Genomic DNA, 20,163 nt, shown 5'->3' on the forward strand with positions numbered 1-20,163 from the left:
TAGTTAGCATTTACATCACATTTTAAGCTTTGCGAAGTGCTTTATGTGTATTACCTCATTTGAAGGGAGAGGAGGGGAGGTAGGGGAGAAGATGAAAGAAGAGAGGAGGAAAGCAAAGAGGAAGATAGGTTGGTTTATATCCAAACTAATCAGGTTTTGCTTGCCTTCTCAATGGGTATAGGAAAAGCTGGATGGAGGGAGATAATTTGGAACTCAGAATTTTAGAAAAATGAATGCTAACAATAAATAAATAATGAATTGTGTGCAGCCTGGTCATAGTGAATAATCTCTCTCATATTTATAGTTTTAGATTTAAAATTTTGCATCAATGTTCATAAGAAATACTAGTTTATAGTTTTCTGTTTTGACTCTCCCTGCTTTAGGTATCAAGACTATAATTGCATCATAGAATGAACTTAGTAAGATCTCTTATTCTGCTATTTTTGCAAAAGTTTATAAATAAATAAAATCACAATTATAACTTGAATGTTTTACTGAATTTTACTGTGAATCAAATGGGGTGGGGGGGAGAAGTGGAAGGAGTCTTTGTGGTTTAATTTCTTCCTCTGAAAATTGGGACATCTAATTTCCAATTTCTTGTTCTGTTAATCTTGGTGGGTATTTTGTGTTTTATAAATATTCAATTATTTAAGTTGTTGGTTTTACTGTCAAAGAGGTAGATAAAATTATTCTAATATTATTCTTTACTTCTTTTTAAATTATTGAGTTTTTCCATTTTGATTCTGATAATTTGGTTTTTATTCTTTTAAAAAAAAAGAAATAACTTAATGGCTCATCTATTTTGCTGGGGGGGGGGGTTAAGCTCCTGATTCTATTTATTAAGTCAATCATTTCTTCATTTTCATTTTTTTTTTTTACTTTTGTTCATCTCTTCCTTAATTTTCAAAATTTCTACTTTGACTCAGTTCAGGTTGCCCTACAGTGACAGAAGACCAACTACAAAAACAAAAGGAGACAAAAATTAATATGACTAGTTGTAAAGGAAATGTGGCCCCTAGGTGGTGCAATAAGGTAAAGGACTATCCCTGGAGTCAGAAGACCTGAGCTGAAATCTGGCCTCAAATACTTACTAGCTGTGCAATCCTGGGCAAGTCACTTAACCAATATCATTAATTCAGATCAACCTGTCAAACAGTAGTGTTTCCAAGAAATCATTCATTATGCATTATGACCAAGTTTTTATTATACCATTATTACCAGGGATGCAAGGATGATTCAACATTAGGAAAATAAGCAACATAATCGTTAAAAAGAAAACCATCCAAAATCACATGATTACCTCAACAAATTAGGGAAAACCCATGACAAAATGAAGATATGGCATGCAATGGAGATACAGTAGAACATTTTACAATAAATGTGGGAATAAGGTAAGGATGCCCACTTTCCCCCCTAATTGTGAAAATGTTAACAATAAGACAAGAGAAATTAAAGTCACAAAAATAGGTAAAGAGGAAATAAAAGTATCCTTAGTTGCTAACTTTATGCTTCTATACTTAGAAAATCATATGGGTTCAGCAAAGATACTGAATTAAGTAACAGCTTCAGAAAAGTTGCAAGCTACAAAAATCAACCCTTAAAAACCAACTGCATTATTTCTACATAAAAATAAAAATCAAAGAGGCCAACAAGAGAATGGGGAAATCTCATTCCAAATAATACAAAATACACAAACCATCTAAAAATTGGCTTACCAAAGCAACAAAAGATTTTTACATATTCAATTACAAAGTGCTCCTTAAGGAAATAAAGAACAACTTAAATGGCTGGAAGAATATTTGTTGCCCATGGGGGGCTTACGCAACATATTAAAAATAACAATACAATCACAATTAACCTGTACTTTTAATACAATGCCAATTAAATTATCAAAGAAATACTTCATAAAACTTGATAAAACTAGAATACAATTCATTTGTGGAGGGGGGAAATATGTATCAAGAAAAATGATGAAATGAAATAGAGATGAAAGGGAAATAGCACTTCCAGCCTATAAACTATCTCTATAAAACAGTAGTCATCAAAACCAACTGGTATTGGTTAAAAAATAAAGAGGTAGATCAATGGAATAAACTACAGAAACAGGAGAGTAAGAAACAATGGAATTCAATAACCTCATACCCAATAAACTGGAAGAAAAATTACTTAGGAAAGAACTCCCTATTTGATTAAGAAAGAAACAAAGAAGCCCCAGGAGTTTACTGAGTAAGCATGAAAAATTCAGATACGCCTCTTAAAGAAAATCTCTTTGGTAGCACAGTGAAGGATGAATTAAAATGAGTAAAGACTTGAGGGTGGGAGACCAATCAGGAAGCTATTATATTGTTTGCAGGGGTGGTGAGGGCTTGAACTAAGATAGTAGCCAGTTGGGCTACTACTTTAGTGGTGCACTGGTCACGGGTCAGTCGGTCTGTCTGTCTATCTGTCTCTCTCTCTCTCTCTGTCTGTCTCTCTCTCTCTGTCTGTCTGTCTGTCTGTCTGTCTCTCTCTCTCTCTCTCTCTCTCTCTCTCTCTCTCTCTCTCCTCTCTCTCTCTCTCTCTCTCCCCCCCCTTTTGGCCAGAAACCCTGAGGGTCTTCCCCTCCCAGATTGTAAAGGGCTTGCCCTGTATCTGATAAATAGTAGGTGCTATATAAATGGTAGCTATTGTTATTATTGTTAGATAATAATGGCTATTTTGGAGAAGTTGAGTTTGTGGTGCCTATAGAATATCAACTTCTAAAAGTCTAAATAGAAATTGTAAATGTGGGTTCTGAAGAGAGTGGAGCTGGATATACAGACCTGGAATTCATCAGCATACAAATAAAACCCATGGACGCTGATCTCTCACCAAGAAAGATTATAAAGAGATGACAGCCTACCACAGAGCCTTGCAGAACTCCAGGCATATAACATTGATAGTGAACCACCAAAGAGTGATCAGTATCAGCTAGACAGGCAGATTAACCACTCGAGAACAGTGTCATGGAAGCCCAGAGAGAAGGTGGTCATCAGTAAGATTTAGCAATTAATAACTGTAGAGAGAACACTTTCCAACATGTAATGAAGTCAGAAGCCAGACTGCAAAGTAATGAGAAATGAGAGAAGTGAAAATAGAGAGAAATAACAATTGTAAAAATATGAAAAATGATTAGTAATAACCAATATCTTAGAGAAGTTCAGAGCTCTCCCTCCTTCCAAAGTCCTGACTTTAAATTCAGTTTTTCTGGAGAAGGACCTGACTGATAACAAGAAGGCACTGTCTCTCCTTATCCTGATCACACCCCACCCAAGCTCCCAAGCAATTTAATTGAAAGTAGGGAAGCCCACAGTGTTCTACTCAAGCTTGGGTGGAAACAGATTCTTCTGTCTAGATAGCATGAGGCTGGGAGTGGTCTGGTATAGTTGGGAGTGAGTGGTCTGGTTTCTGAGTCAAAGGGTAAAATGATGATGGACTGACATCAGCCCCTATTGGAAGGGTATATAAACTGTGCAGCCTAATTCCAAAAGTGAGCTCAGAGTAGTAGACTACAGCTCTCCTGCATTCGTTTGCATGCCTGCCCACTTTGAGAGAAATAAATACCCATACAGCCTAATTCTGTCTATCTTTCTCAAACCAAACTCTAGAGGTTGACACAATCAACTTGGAGTGAGAAAAGGAGAGCGGATGCTCATGCCAGTGAATTTTTTTTTTAAGGACAAGGAAGGGTTGGGCATATCTGATGGAAAGAGGGAAGAAATTAGTTTACAGGGAGAAACTAAAGATTCAAGGGAGGGAGGGGGAAAACAGCAAGTTGTACTCATCCCCTTCTTCCTGCTTTCTAGACTAAATCCCTGTGTCTCTTTCCTTCTTCAACAAAACACCTAAGAACACAAGCTATCCATCCTCAGGGCCTCTATTTTTATTATTTAGCTCCCTCAATGCCCTAAAAAGACAATAAGGTCCTGAAGAAACACTTATTACTCCTCTGCCTTAGTAGAATGTTAGCATTAAATGAAACCAGAGTCAAGATCACACAAGATTTAGCAGCTAGACAAAAAGTTTGAAAGGCAAAGAGCTAGGATTACAACCATGCAAAACTCAGCATAAATGCAACAAGGAAAAAATATTTAATGAAATAAAAGACTTCCAAGGCTTCCTAATGAAAAGACCATAAAACAGAAAACAAAACCCAAGAGAAAGCATAAAAAGGTAAACATAAGTGAAAAATTATAAGAAATATATTAAGGTAAAATTGTTTGTGTTCAGGTCTGAGAGGTTTAGAGACCCCCTCAAAGACTGGAGTACAGGACAGGGTCATCTGGAATGAATTCACTGACTCAAGCATTCTTTAAGTCAAGGTAGCAAAGATTTATTGTTACGCTATACAGCGGGCAAAGATTCTCAAGGAATCTGCCATGGTGGGCAGAGCTCCTTAGGGAACTTGCAACCTAACAGGAATGATGCTAAAACTTATATAGGAAAAGTAGTGGATTATGTGCCAAGTATGCTAATTAGGTGATAATATACAACTATGTCACTCACTCCTGGAAACCAAGGGGAGGGGTGGCTTCCTAAGGGGTGTGTTTTTGGTTCATTATGTCTGAAACAAGATAGCTTCAGGAGTTGATGTCTATAACTTGATAACTGGGAATCAGTACATGATAGTTTTATTGATACAAGACAGGACAAGGGAAATTCTACAGAGGTCAGTTTGTTTTGTAACAGGGAGTGATAGTTTGCCTCACCGGATCCACTCATGATTATTGCCAATTATTGCCAGAGATAGGGTCCTTGGACTGAAGGGAAACTGCCAGGGGATAGTGTTTCTGAGGCTAGAGAGAAATTGGGTTCTAAGCACCCCATCATTCGCATTTCCAAATGGGAAGATGACACATGTAACTCCTAAGAAGTTTATTATCATTTGGGCAGTAGGAAAGAGTCAATTTAGACAGAACAGATATGAATCTATTATGTTAGCATGTTCTTAAAAGGAAAAGGTATGGGTGAGAAAAGGGGATGTACTAGGAGAAAGAAGAAAGAAAAAGAAAAAAAAGGAAATTATTTCACATAAGAGGCATGGAAAGAAAAGTTTTTACAATGAGGAGGAACATGGGGGGAATAGGCAACGTTTGAACCTTATTCTCATCTGAACAGGTTCAAGGAGGAAAGCACGTACATGTGATAGGGTACAGGCCCAAGCCAAGACCTTTGCCCCTTACTCCAAAAGAATCTGGGTCCCATTTGTTTGAGGGGGAAATGATAGGGTACAACCTCTAGGAACACCCCTCCCCAACTCTCCTTGAGTTTTCTCCTTTTCCCCACATTGACATTCACTTGAGGCATCAATCCAGTAATCCTCTCAATTGGCCTTTCATAGTGGCTATGCCCAATATCCTAATTCCTTTACCCCTAACCCAGCCCAACCTTCATTGTCTATTACCACCTCCCTATGGCCCCAGGCCACGTCCCACCCTGGATCCTATCTAGAACCCATTCTACTTCCCAGTTACTCCCATCAAGATCCTCCCTAGACCCCTCCTCCAGTCACCCCAGCCTACTGGCCACTCCTAGATCCCTCCCACAGTCTTTCTGTATATAAGGTCTATCATGTCTCCATTAAGGGCTCAGATTCTTAAAATCTAGCCAATGGCTGAGATTCACTCTAGCCTACCCAACAAGCATCACAAATGTTAAGATTCCTTAAGAATCTGGCCAATATGGTGAATCTTTGTCTTTGTTTGAAAGAAGGCTTCAGTGTAATTCATTCAGGCAGCACTCATGTCTCTTGTTCTCATAATTCTGGGGTCCCAGCACCCCTATGTCCCTAAACCCCACCATATGCATAGAAATTTATCTTACCCAAAAGGAAAGTAGGAGAGGAAGGGGTAGTAGATTGAAGGAAGCAGTGGTCAGAAAAACAGAATTCTGAGGACTAGACAAGGCAAAAAAGCAGAAAAGGCTGACTAGAAGAGAAAAGGGGGGGAAATATAGTTAGAATCATAACTATAAATGTGACTGGGATGAACTCACCCATAAAATGGAAGCCAACAGCAGAATGAATTAGTAAATAGAATGCAACAATGTTGTTTACAAGAAACATAATTCTCCTAAACCTCCTAAAAGAAGTCTGAAAATGAAAAATGAAAACTCACAGGAATATTATACCAAATTCCAGAGCTCCCAGATCAAGAAGAAAGTGTTACGAGCAGCCAGAAAGAAACAATTCAAATATCATGGACCACAGTCAGAATAACACAAGATTTAGCAGTTTCTACATTAAAGGAATGGAGGATTTGGAATATGAGATTCCAGAGGACAAAAGAGCTAGGATTACAACCAAGAATCACCTACTAAGTATAATCCTTCCAAGGGGAAAAAAAATGGACATTCAATGAAATAGAGGACTTATAAGCATTCCTGAGGAAATTATCAAAGCTGAAATGAAAATCTGATTCTAAAATACAAGACTCAAGAGAAACATAAAAAGGTAAACAGGAAACAAAAATCATATGAGATTACATAAAGTTAAACTGTTTATATTGCTACACAGGAAATGATACTTGTAATTCTTAAGAGCTGGATCACTAGGAGCACTGCTGTTGTTATTGTAGTTGTCTGCTTGTCCTTTGTTCTTGAAGAGGACCATGACATCAGGGAGGTGATGCCATGACTCGCAAGTGAATTGGATTTAAGTGAGGGAGGGCTGTGCAAAGTCATGAACCTTATTACTTTCTCCTCTGGAGCCATCGGGGTCCAGGGGCCAGATAGATATCAAGACAACTAGAGATGGCCCAGGAGGCAGTGGGAGACCCTGGCATTTTCAAGGTAAAGTCTTTAACAAATCTCAGTTTGACTGAGGCAGTGCCCATTCAGTGATTAAGGCTTAATAAGAAATGAGGCCAAGAATGACTTCTTAATGTAGTCAAAAAGAAGAAGAAGAATCAATCTGGGAGGGGAAGACCCTCAGAGTTTCTGGCCAAAATAGAAACATTTGCTATTTACATTCATTCTGAGCCAATCAGGGCCCAAACAATGACCAAGTAGGGCTTGGCCTGGGATGTATTGTTGGCCAATTAATGAGAGTCAGAGTGATTGGGGCTTAAAGCTGGTCTTTAAGGGAAAAAAAAGTGTTTCAGAGATTAAAATTTACATTCTCTTCTGGCAGAGAACCTACGGGCAACAGTGTGATACCCTATGTGGACGGGGGTTGGGGGGGGAAGGAACGAAGGAAGGAAGGAAGAGAAAGAAATAGAAGGTGCAGGTGTGAGTTCACTATGATGTGTTGATATCCAAAAAAAAAATTAAAAATTAAAGGATGAGAAAGAAGGATGCACAAGGAGAAGGGGGATGGGAGAGGTAGAATGGAGTAAATTATCTCACATAAAGGAAACAAAAAAGAGCTTTTAGAATAGAGGGGAAGATCAAAGGGAGGCAATACTTCAGCCTTCACCCAACTGCCTCAGAAAAAAAATGTTTAAAACAATAAAACGTCATCAATTGAGGCACTGACAAAACTGTTAAAATAAATAAATGTTGGTGGAATGAACTTTCAGTTGTGTTTTGTGCTCATAACTTACTTTGTACTCTAGTGGTTTGTGCACATCTCATATCCTCAACTATACAATAAACTCCATGACAGAACTTTGCCTCAATCTTGCATCAGCCACCGCCCTACTAAAACAGACACACCGTAGGTGCAAATATCACTATGAGATTTATATTACAGATACCAAAGAAAAAGGAAAAGGACCAATATGTGCAAAAATATTTATAGCAGCTCTTTCTGTGGTAGAAAGAACTGGAAATTCAAAAGGGTTTACAATCAAGTGAAGAATGGCTGAACAAGTTATGGTAATTGTGAGCTTATGTGTGTATGTGTGCATGTATGATGAAACACTGTTATGCTTAAAGAAATGAGAAATGGAATGATTTTAAAGAAACCTGGGAAGACTTCCATGAACTGATACATAATGAAGTGAGCAGAACCAGGAGACCAATTTATACAATAGCAACAATATTGCAAAGACAAATAACTTTGAAAGACTTGGGAACTCTGATCAACACAATGACAAATTTTAATTCCAGAGGACTCATGATGAAACATGCTGTCCACCACCTGACTGAGGTGACAGACTCAGAATGCATACTGAAACATATTTTTTGGACATGGCCAAAGTGAGAATTTGTTTTGTTTGACTAGACATGTTTCTAACAGTGCTTTTGTTTTTCTTGCTTTCTCAACTAGAGTGAAGGTTTAGAGGGAAAAGGTAGAAAACAGGGAGGTGGGAAGTATAAGGCAGATTTTAACAAAAAAAATTTAATTTAAAAAAATCATAGATGTTCAATATATTCAAGATGTATATGTATATGTGTATATGTATAAAAGTATGTGTGTGTGTATGCATATATATATATAAAACCCTAGTCACTAAACTGCTCTCTGTATGAATTTTCCTATCTATACAATGCTATAGCACAGTAAATCATGAGTTGGCTTCAGTATCACAAAGGCCTATGTTAAAGTCTCACCTCTGACGAGCTCTATGGGAAAGTCATTTAATATCTTCAGGACTCCCAGGCAACTCTCTAAGTCGGTAAATTTCACAGATGTTGGCATTATACAATGGTAAAAGACATTTCCTCTGAGTGTACCCTACACAAATGAAATCACAGATCTGGTGCACCTTCTCCTACCCAAAAAAACTGTGGGATAGTATAAGGATAACATTTAAATAATCCAGGTTAAAGCTGTTTAAATTCTGAGAAAGTAATTGTTTTATAAAGTCAAGATATTATCAACACTATTGTTACACAAACATCCCATAACCATAGGATCAGAGATTTAGAGCTACAAAGCATCTCAGATGCCACTGCTCATATTTATATATGAGGAAATGAAAGTCAAAGGGTTGAAAAGACCTACCAAATAAGTTATACAACTTCAAAGTAGCACAACCAGGAGGTAAAACCAAGCCCTTCAATCCCCAATCCAGCACTTTTTTCCATTGGACCCCACTGCCTCTCTACTCGGTTCCAAGATTTCATGGCAGCATGAGGGAGGGTGATCCTGGGCCATTCCGGTCAGAAGAGAAATTCTGATAAGACATAAAAAAAGCCAGAAAGGACTCTAGGAAGAACTTGGTAACAGACTGTCTATCCATTTTCTGAAGAATAGTCTAGCTGAGACCAGCAAAGATAGCAGATTAGGAGGAAACAATACTGTCTAGTTCTACCCCAACAATTACTCTAACAAAAAATGAGTTGTGAAATCCAAGGGAATTGCAAGGAAAAAAAATACGAGTCATTTTTCTAGTCCAGATCAGCACAGGAAACAAAGAGAAGCACATTAAGGACAGGGTCTACCTAGAATGCCACCATACAAAGCCTTCCAACATGGTACTGAAATGGGGGCTGGGGCTGAATAATAACAGAAGTCAAGCAAAGATGGGTCTGACAGGAGACAACTAGAAGCGCTCTCTCTCTCTCTCTCTGTGTCTGTGTATACACAGACACACACACACACACACACACACACACACACATATATGTATATACACATATACATATATACACATACATACACATGCATATATTACATAAATTATATAAAACTGTAAATTTTTTTTGTTATTATTATCATTATTATTGTACAAGTACCCCCTCAAGACTATAATGTTGGGGCAGCTAGGTGGTGCAGTGGATAGAGCACCAGACCTGAAGTCAGAAGGACCTGAATTCAAATCCGGCCTCAGACCAAACACTTGGCACTTACTAGCTGTGTGACCCCTGGGCAAGTCATTTAACCCCAACTGCCTAAAACTTTAAAAAAAAAAAATGAGTTAAAAAAAAGACCGCAATGTCATCAAGAGTCAACTGTCTGTTGTTGCTATTTGGTCACCTATCTGATTCTTTGTGATCCCACTTGGAGATTTCTTGCCAAAGATACTGAAGTGGTTTGCCATTTCCTTCTCAGTTCATTTTACAGATGAGGAAACCAAGGCAAACAGGGTAAAGGGACTTGCCCAGGGTCACATAGCTAGTAAGTATCTGAAGATAAATTTGAACTCAGACCCTCCTACCTGCAGGACCAGCGCTCTATCCACTGAACTGCCTAGCTGCATCAAGAGTAGAGAGGAAGTTAAATAAGTCAAAGGTTCTAACTGGTTTTGTTCTAATTATCTTAAAAGAAGGAAGAGAAGAAAGAGGGGTAGGTGGAGAGAGGAGAGGAGAAAGGAATGAACATGGGAAGAAAGTGAAATTTACCTTATAGAATCAATGTGTACTAAGTAAAAGTCTACAGAAAAAAGGAAGAAGGGGATAGGGAACAGGCAACAACACTTGAATCTCACTCTCTGGTCAAAGGAAAGATAAAAATATATGAACCCACACACACAGAAATGAGTGTAGAAATACATTCAACTCAACAGAAACTGCAGGAAATAAGAAGCAGGGTAGTAAAAGAACAAGAGGGAGGGTAGACTTGTGAATCAGTCACAGGCAAAATAAAATCATAAAGAAGGTTTTAAAAGGAAAATAAGCAAGGTTAAGAACCCATGATTGTGTAAAGGAGAAGGGCAAAAAAGGGAGAAGGAAGAGGAAGCAGACTGTAAGAAAAAATATAGGACTACTGCTAAGCACACTCTTCTCTCACCAACTTTTTCTTTGTTGACTACAAAGTGAGGGAAAAGTACAAATAAACAGGAGGAGGGAAATATACACTTAACATCATAACTGTAAATGTGAATGGGATAAACCCACTCGTGAACAGAAGGATAGTAGAATGAATTAGAAAGCAGAATTTAACAATGTTTTTCACAAGAAACACACTTGAAATATAAAGACTCACAGCGAGTTCACATAAAGGTCTGGTGCAAAACGTATCATATTTCAGTTGAAATAAAAAAAGCAAAGGTAGTGATCATGATCTGAACTTATCTGATCACTCCTCAAGTCTCCTTTTCTGGATCTTCATCCAGATCACACCCTCTAACTTCAGGGTTCTGTCCTGAGCCCTCTACTCCCTCTATACTACTTTATTTGGTGATCTCATCGGCTTCCATGGATTTAATTACCATCTCCATGACTGAACAACAAAACAAAAAAAAGCTGACTTCCCAAATCTTTCTATCCTGTCCCAAACCCTCTCTGGCCTTCCAATCTCACATTTCAAACTGCCTTTCAGACATCTCAAACTTGCTCTGTAAGTAGACATCTTAAACTTTTAGTTATTCAGTCATGTCTGACTCTTCGTGACCCTATTTGGGATTTTCTTGGCAAAAGTATGAGTGTTTTGCCATTTCCTTCTCCAGTTCATTTTATACATGAGGAAACTGAGGTAAACAGGGTTAAGCTACTTGTCCAGGTTCACACAGTTAGTATCTGACGCTAGATCTGAATTCAGGAAGATGATCTGCCTGACTTCAGGCCTGGCATTGTGCCAACTAGCTGCCCAGACATCTTAAATGAAATATGTCTAAATCATAACCTATCATCTTCTCCCCCCAAAAGCCTTTCCTGCCAACTACCTTCCCTATGACTCTAGAAGGCAACACCATCTTCCCAGTTCTTCAGGGTGGTGAGCTAGGAGTTATCCTCAATTCCTCACTATCACTCATCCCTCCAAATATCCAATCTATTGCCAAAGCCTGTTGACTTCACCTTTGAACCATCTCTCGAATACTCCTTCTCCTCTAACACTGCCACCACTTCACGTCCTCATACCTGGACTACTGCAACAACCTCAACTCTGCCTACTCCAATCCATCCTTCATTCAACCACCAAAGTCATTTTACTGAAGTTCAGGTTCAACTATGTCACTCCCCTACTCAATAAAAAACTCCAGTGGCTTCCTATCACCTTCCAGAGCAAATACAAAATAGTCTCTTTGGCATTCAAAGCCCTTCATAACGAGCCCCCTCCTAATTTCCCAGTCTTCTTATACATTACTTTCCTATACTATACAATGCAGTGACACTGGCCTCTGGGCCATTCCAAACAAGACATTTCATATTCTAACTCTAAGCATTTTCTCTGGCTGTCCCTCATGCCTACCATACTCTCCCTCTTCAACTCCATCTACTGACCTCCCTGGCTTCCTTTAAGTCTCAATTCAAATCCTGTCTTTTACAAAGATGGCTTTACCAATCTTTCTTAACTCTACTGCCTTCTTTCTATTATTTACTATTTATCTGCTATATACATTTTGTTCGAATATATTTGTTTGCATGTTGTCTCCAACATAAAATTGTGAGCTTCTTAAGTTTTGTTTAAGTCTATAGCCCCAGTGCTTAGCACAAAGGCTGGATCATAATAGGCATTTAATAAATGTTTGATTGATTGAGTCACTGATTAATGATTAACCGATCTCAGAGACAACAAATAATAACTTTTTTTAAAAAGAGTACCAGATATGATTATAATGAAATATTATTATACTATAAGAAATTATAAGCAGGATAATTTCAGAAAAACCTGGAAAGACTTACATGAACTGATGCATAGTGAAGTGAACAGAACTAGGAGAACATTGCACACAGTTAACAGCAATATTGTTCAATGAAGAACTGTGAATGATTTAGCTATTCTTAGTAATACAACGATCCACAACAATCCCAAAGGATTAATGATGAAGCATATTATCCGTCTACAGAGAAAGAACTGATATTGTTTGAATACAGACTGAAACATGCTATTTTTCACTTTCTTTTCATTTTTTTCTTTTATTTGAGTCTTCTTGTACAAAATGACTAATATAGAAATGTTTTACATAACTGCAAAAAAGAGAGAGAGAGAGAGAGAGATTACCAGCAAAACTACATGTTGCTAAATGGTATCACAGACATTAATTAGTTTCAATTCTTAACACGTACATACCAAATGATACTACATCTAGATATTCAAAGAAAAGTTAAATGAAATTTTGTCATTGTTGCTGTTCAGTCATTTTCAGTTGTGTCTGACTCTTCATGATCCCATTTGGGGTTTTCTTAAGATACTGGAATGGTTGTCCACTTCCTTCTCCACCCCATTATACAGATGAGGAACTAAGGCAAAGAGGGCTAAGTGATTTGCCCAGGGTCACACAGCTAGTAAGTGTCTGAGGCTAGATTTGAACTCAGGTCCTCCTGACTCCAGACCCAGTGTTCTATTGACCGTACCACCTAGCTACACAGAGAGACATACAATAGAACTCTAATAGAGGGAGAATGTAAATGGACCCCTTTCAGAAGCTGACAAAGGTAACCAAAAATTAAACAAGAAAGAAGGATTTCAACAGAATTTTACCAGTTAGTTTTAGCAGACTTCTGGTGATTACTGAACAGATAGAAAGTAATCAACATATGGTTCAGCTGTACATGGTCTCTTTACAAAAACTGACTATATTATGACTAACAACCTCACAAAAAATAAAGAAAAGTATAAATATAGAATACACCCTTAACTGATAATAATGCAATAAAAAAATATTCAATAAAGGAACATTGAGCAAAGGATTGAAAATTTACAAGACATTAAAAAATGTAAGCATAAATAACTGGTGAGTTAAAGAATAAATTGTAGGAACAATGTACATTTCCTTAAAGAAAATGACAACAGTGAAACAACATATCAAAATTTATGTGATGCAATCAAAAACAGTCCCTAGAGGAAAAACCAATATCCTTAAACATTTTCACTAACCAAGGAGAAAAAGATCTGAGTAATGAATTAGGCATGAAACTAAAATTAGAAAAGCAACAAATTTTAAAACCTCAATTAAATACCAATAAAAAAGCTAAAAATCAATGAAGACATTAATAAACTTGAAAGTTTAAAAAAAACCCACTACATTAATAAATAAAACTATGTACTGGATTAAAAAAAAAATAGATATCATTATCATCATCATTGCTAACATTCATACAACATGTACTATGTGCCAGGAACTAGTACTTTACAAACATTCTCTTACTTGATCCTCACACCAACCCTGAGAGATAGGGACCATTATTATCCTCATTTTAAAGAGAAGGAAACCAAAGAAAACATTCACAAAAATTAAACCATCAGCTATTTGGTTTTTTTTCAATGCAAAAGAACAAATTACCAGTATCAAAAATTAAATAAGCAGAAAAAAAGCAAAAAAGGATATTATTAGAAACTATTTTTTCAACTACAGGCTAATAAAATCAACAACTTAAATTAAAAGGATAAACATTTGCAAAAACATAAAACGGCCCAAGTAACAGAAGAAAAAGACAATTTAAACAACTAAATCTCCTAAAAAGAAAGTTGAAAAAGCCACAAATTAATTCCAAAAGAAAAATTTCCTGTAATAAACAGATTTACAAGCAAATTCTAGCAAATATTTAAAAAACAATTAATTCCAATATTACAAAAACTATTCACAAAAATAGCAAAAAGGGATTATATCAAATTTCTCCTATGACACAAATATTTTCTAGATAAGAGGTGTCAAATACAGAGTCCACAGATCTACAGGCCTGCAACACTCCTCAATGAAACACAAAACTAGATTAAAATGTAACTGGGAAGTTTTTAACAAAATAAATAAAAATGCAAAAAGCAGCCCACATGATTCCTTATATATAGATTATTGGTGGCATTTTCATTTGACTTTGACACCACTGGTCTAAATAGCTAAACCAGAGTCATAACAGAGTAAGAAAACTATAGACCAATATAACAATACTGATATACAAATTTTCAACAAAATATTAAAAAAGAGAATTCAACAATTTATCACAAAAATTACAAAAATGACCAAATTATATTTGTTCCCAGATTGTAAAGTAGGTTCAATATTAGAAAAATTATTACAAAACTAACTGACCATATTAATAGCAACAATCATATAATAATATCAACACACACAGAAAAATACTTCTACTAAAGACAACACTCATTTCTGTCAAAAAAAAATAAACAAATTCTAGAAGATACAGGAATAAATAGGCTTTTCTTTAATATGATAAACAATATATATCTAAAACAAAGAGGAGGCACTATATGCTATAGGGATAAACTAGTGGCCTTTCAAGGGTGAAACGAGATTGGACTAGTTTTTTGGCCCAGTCATTATGAAAAACAATTTGCTACTATATCCAAAAAGTCATTGAACTCTGCATATCCTCTCACTCAACAACACCACTACTAAGTCTATACCCCAGAGAGATCAAAGAAAGAGGAAAAGGACCCATATATGTAAACATTTACAGCAGCTCTTGTTTCTAGTACCAAAAAACTAGAAAACACTTAGGAACAATTGAACAAATTCTGACATATAAATGCAATGGAATACTACTATAAGAAATGATAAATTCTCTCCCATCTCATCTCAAACTCCTTCCCTCATGTCCCAGCTAAAATCTGGCCTTCTTCTACAAAAACCCTTTCTCAACACCCCTTAATCACAGTGCCTTCCCTCTAAGGATTATCTCCTATTTATCCTGTTTATGTATTGTCTGTGCTTGGTTGTTTTCATGTTTTCATGTTTTCTCCCCTATTGGACAATGAGCTCCTTGGGAGCAGGCAATGTCTTTTGCCTTTTTTTGCATATCCTGCATTAGCACGGAGCCATGCCCATAGCTGGCCCTTAGTAAATGCTTGTTGACTGACTGAAAGGGATAGTTTCAGAAAACTCCGAAAAGACTTTTCCGTAAAATGAAGTGCACAGAACTAAGAAATCAATTTATGAAATAACAATATAGTTATGAGAAAAAACTTTTAAAGACTTGCAAACTCCGGCTCAGATTCTTATAACCTAGCCATGGGCTCAAATTCTTACAATCAAGCAATAGCTCACTAATGTTCAGTCTTCTTAAGAGTCTGCCCAATATGACGAATGTTCTAATAAACCTGGTCTTTGGCTGAAAGAAGGCTTGGGTCGAATTCTTTCGGACAGGACCCGTGCGTTCTGATTTTGGGGTCCCAGCACCCCTAAACCCTAAAACTCAACATTTTGGTGACCCGTATGGGGAAACTTCCTCACCCTAAGTTCCTCTCCAGCCAAGACTGGAAGGTATGTAAGCCTCCTCCCTTTCTTTCTTGCTCGGCACCAAGGCTTGGAGGTGCTTTTCAGGCAAATAGTTACAAGGCTGTCTTGAACTCAGCCTGACGCTCTCAAGCTCTCAGTCCAGTGATTCTGTTCAATCATGGACCCGGGTACCTTCTGCAGCATAGAGGACAAGGACGGACTTCCTATCTGGAAGCGTATGCCCAATTCTGTCAGTTCTCTCAGCGCTAGAGAATTGGAAAAAATATAGTTGTGTTTTGGTTCCCTGGGGCTTACTTACTCCCTTCCCTCTACACCCCTCAATAATCCTCCATGGAGGTTACGTTAGAGGTTAAGTTAGAACAGCAAAAAATATCTTAGCAGATTCTGGAAGTTTTGTAATCAGTCGTTAAGTGGTGTTTCAAAACTGTACAACCTGGTCATTCCCTTCCCTTAAATCAAGAGAGTATCTGTTAACTCCTCTCATAGGAGAAGAGAGTTTTACCCTCTACCCCTCACTTTTGATTTTATCCTCCCCCCACCTGGGGAAAGGAAGGACGGGGGAGGGGCAGCCGCTACAGCACAGGCCCCACTGGCAATGACCTTGGGCCCTAGGGCAACCTTTGCCTGGAAGCTTCACCCAAGTTCAGCACATCCTGCTCAAGGTAAAGAAGCTGGCCTCTGAACTTGTGCAAGCACACTCTTAAATGTGCAGTTTTAATTGTTAATGATGAGATGCTGACTCTCTGTGTAAAGTAATTTGGAAATGAATTTAACAAAATTGACGTCACTTGATTGGTAACTGGTTTTTTTCAAGTTTCAAACTGGTGAACTTTTTGTATCAGTTATGTCAAGCAACTTTTCATAATTTGGTTACCGCTAAAATAATTTGTCTATTGTTGGTTATTGTTTTAATGTGTGAACTTGCCAAAAAGCTTGTTTGGGTTTTCTCTTGCTGAGAATTTGCAAGTATATAGAAATAATCTCAAATGATTGGCTTTTTACACCAGGACAAATTTAAATTTGAGATGTAAATCCTGGAAAAGTTTTTCCTAAGCTGTGATTAGTGAAACTTGCTGTCTGAGGTAAAAAAGCTCATGATTTTGAGTTGTCTAATGGGTCATAATAATCCATCGATAAATCAAGAATCCACCATCTGAAAAGCTGAGAGGACAATTTTAGCCTCAGTCTAAGATGGGATCCTCCTGACTTAGTTTCCCCATTATGTTCCTTTGAAAGGGAACGTCATCCACCTGGCTATTCCTGTGTCTGGCTATGAGGTGGATTCAATACTGCATGGTTGGAAAACTGAAATATCTGAATCCAAACAGAGCTAAGGATGCCTTATCCTCTCATATCTGCACCCTAAATCTAGTCCCTGCTTCATATCTGGGCCCTACAGTCTTTTCTGTCAGATTTGTGTCCTCCAGACTACAAGCCATCCACCTACAGCTGGCAGCAAACAGCAGGTACCAGCCAATGGTCCCCCACCCTTCCTTGGATGCAGCCTGTGCTTGGTTCCAGTCAGCCTCCTCTTTGGGACCCCCCTCGAGGCAGGGACAGCTGTATGCCCCTTGCCAGCAGGAAGCAGTTTCAGAAGCCAAGACCTTTCCCTCTTAACCCAAAAGAATTTGGGTCCCATCTGTTTGAGGGGGGAATGATGAAGATGGGAGCTAGACTCCAAAAAGGAAAAAATCCTAGACTTTCCCACATGGCCAAATCTCTGGCATCTGCCTGAGGTTATAATCCCATCAACTGACCCTTCATTGCAGCTATACCCAATCTCCCCAGTCTATTACCCTTAACCTAGCCTAGCCCTCCCTATGGCCCTTGGCCATTTCCCACACTTAATCCTAGCTAGGCTCCATGGTCCAGGTCCCAGGAGTTCTGTTCACCCCAGCTTACTGGCCACTCCCATCCAGATCTTCCTTAGACCCCTCCTCCAGTCACCCCAAACTACTTGGCCACTCCTAGATCCCTCCCACAGTCTTTCTGTATATAAGGTCCATCTTGTCTCCATTAAGATGCTCAGATTCTTAAAATCTAGCCACTGCTCAATTCTTACAATCTAGACAATAGCTCACTAATGTTCAGACTCCTTAAGATGGATGTTCTAATAAACCTTGTCTTTGGCTGGAAAAAAAAAAAAAGACTTGCAAACTCTGAACAGTGCAATGAGCAACCACAGTTCCAGGGTATAGATGATGAAGCATCCTATTTACCTCCTAACACAAAAGTGATGGACTCAGGGTGCACAATATATGTCTGGTTTTATGGACATGGATATTACAGGATTTCTTTTGCTTAATTATGTACAAATGTATACTTCTTATAGGGGTTTTAGTTTTCTTTTTTTTAAAGGGGGTAAGAGGAGACAGGAGGGAGATAAAACAGATTTTTGTTCCTTAATAAAAATTTAATTTAAAAATAAAGAATAGCTAAATAAATAAAGTATGGTCTAGCTAAATTCAGACTTGGCTCATAACCGAAGATTAGGCAAAAGTAGACTGATTTTTCTGGAAAAAAAAATCCAAAGACTTTTTAGTTAGACACAGAGAGGTTCTCAACCACTTCAATGAAAAAAATAAACCAATGAAAGCATAAATCTCTTTGTAAGCACTATACTTAGTAGTATTATCACTATCACCATCACTATTTATAAGCAATTTACATATTTACCTGATGATGCTGAATACTTTTTATGTTGCATGAAAAGTTCTGGTAAAGCTGAAATTTACTGATATCTTTCTCTCTTTCATTCTTGGATGACACCTTTGCCAAGGATGACTGGATACAAACATACCTACGTGAGCACCTATAATGCACAAAGAATAAGCAGCTAAAAATAAATGTGCCAATGCAACAGTAATAAAAGCATATTAGTAGTTTATAATAGTAGTCAAAACACCAAGGAATTATTTTCAGCACTGTCTTTCATATTCAAAGATGATGTTCAATGGAAGAGAAGCTTTTGTGTATTTGTCTCAGAAACTGGAATAGGTTGTGCTTATCTATTTATGATCTCACCTGGTCCCTCTTTAGAGCAATAACAGGCCTGGATGAGTTCAAAGATATCATCCACAGTCATGAAATTTATTAAAGATAACTATCTCATAATTATATTAATAAACAATAACAACTAGCATTTCTATAATATTTTAAGGTTTGCAAAGCACTTTACAAATACTATCTTATTTTATCTTCATAACCACCCTGAAGCTAAGTGCTATTAATATACCCATTTTATAAATGAGGAAACAGAAGCTAACAGAAGCTAAGGTTCTTGGCCCAGGGTCACACAGCTAGGAAGCTTAAGTGTCCAAGGTCAGATTTGAACTGAGGTTTTCCCAACTCCAGATCCAGCAACTCTATCCTGACAGTCTCTTGTAAAACACCTTGTTCCAGTGGCCTCTTTATCATCTAAATACCATGATTAACCCATTTAAAAACAATGCCTACTCTTATGATACAGGAATCAAAAAGAAGACATGAGAGAGGTTCTGACACAAATTTAGAAAACTTAACCATATGGCAGGAATATATGAAAACTATTTAGAAATGTGTTATTCTGGGGTATCTAGGTGGAGCAGTGGATATAGCACCAGCCCTGAAGTCAGGAGGACCTGAGTTCAAATCCAGTCTCAGAACAGACACTTGACACTTACTAGCTGTGCCACCTTGGGAAAGTCACTTAACCCCAACTGCCTCACCCCCCCCAAAAAAAAGGTGTTATTCTCTCCATTCAGCTCTGTAAAATGTAAACTCACACAGTATCTGAAAAGTTGAGTTCATAATGTTGAGACAAACCTTTAGAGAAGAAACAATAGTTATCTATACCAAAAATGAGCTAAACAAAGCACATGCAAAAAAATACAGTTAAAAAGATTAATGTCTGAGAGACAAAATGACATTAGTGTATATATATGGCCTTAAAGTCAGGAAGCCCTGGGTTTCAATCATGCCTCTGATACATGCTGGCTCTATGACCCTGGGCAGGCCACACAGTTGAGATAACTCCCTAAGACTGTAAGGCAATGACTATGAGCCAATCTGGATTCCCAGAGGGAGTGTCCTCATCCAAAGTTCCCTAGACCAATGAAATCACAAGTCTGATTCAAAGGCATAAAAAAAAAATCCACTCTGAATATAAATTTCTGATATGAATTTATCTTCTAAGGATTAAACT

At 37.6% G+C, this 20,163-nt stretch overlaps 1 protein-coding gene across 3 annotated transcripts in view; it reads right to left on the minus strand.

Annotated features, from left to right (window-relative positions):
- The window catches only part of SRBD1 (S1 RNA binding domain 1), a 319,328-nt gene that overhangs the window by 262,115 nt on the left and 37,050 nt on the right, over positions 1-20,163 (minus strand). For all 3 annotated transcript variants that reach the window (XM_021001269.2, XM_021001268.2, XM_021001267.2), the window contains exon 10: positions 18,657-18,792. In XM_021001269.2, coding sequence (XP_020856928.1) covers positions 18,657-18,792 — 136 coding nt within the window. The remainder of the gene's footprint in view (positions 1-18,656; positions 18,793-20,163) is intronic.

This window comes from Phascolarctos cinereus, unplaced genomic scaffold (assembly GCF_003287225.1).
Source record: "Phascolarctos cinereus isolate Bilbo 61053 unplaced genomic scaffold, phaCin_HiC Scaffold_2;HRSCAF=192, whole genome shotgun sequence".
NCBI classification, from domain to species: Eukaryota; Metazoa; Chordata; class Mammalia; order Diprotodontia; family Phascolarctidae; genus Phascolarctos; species Phascolarctos cinereus.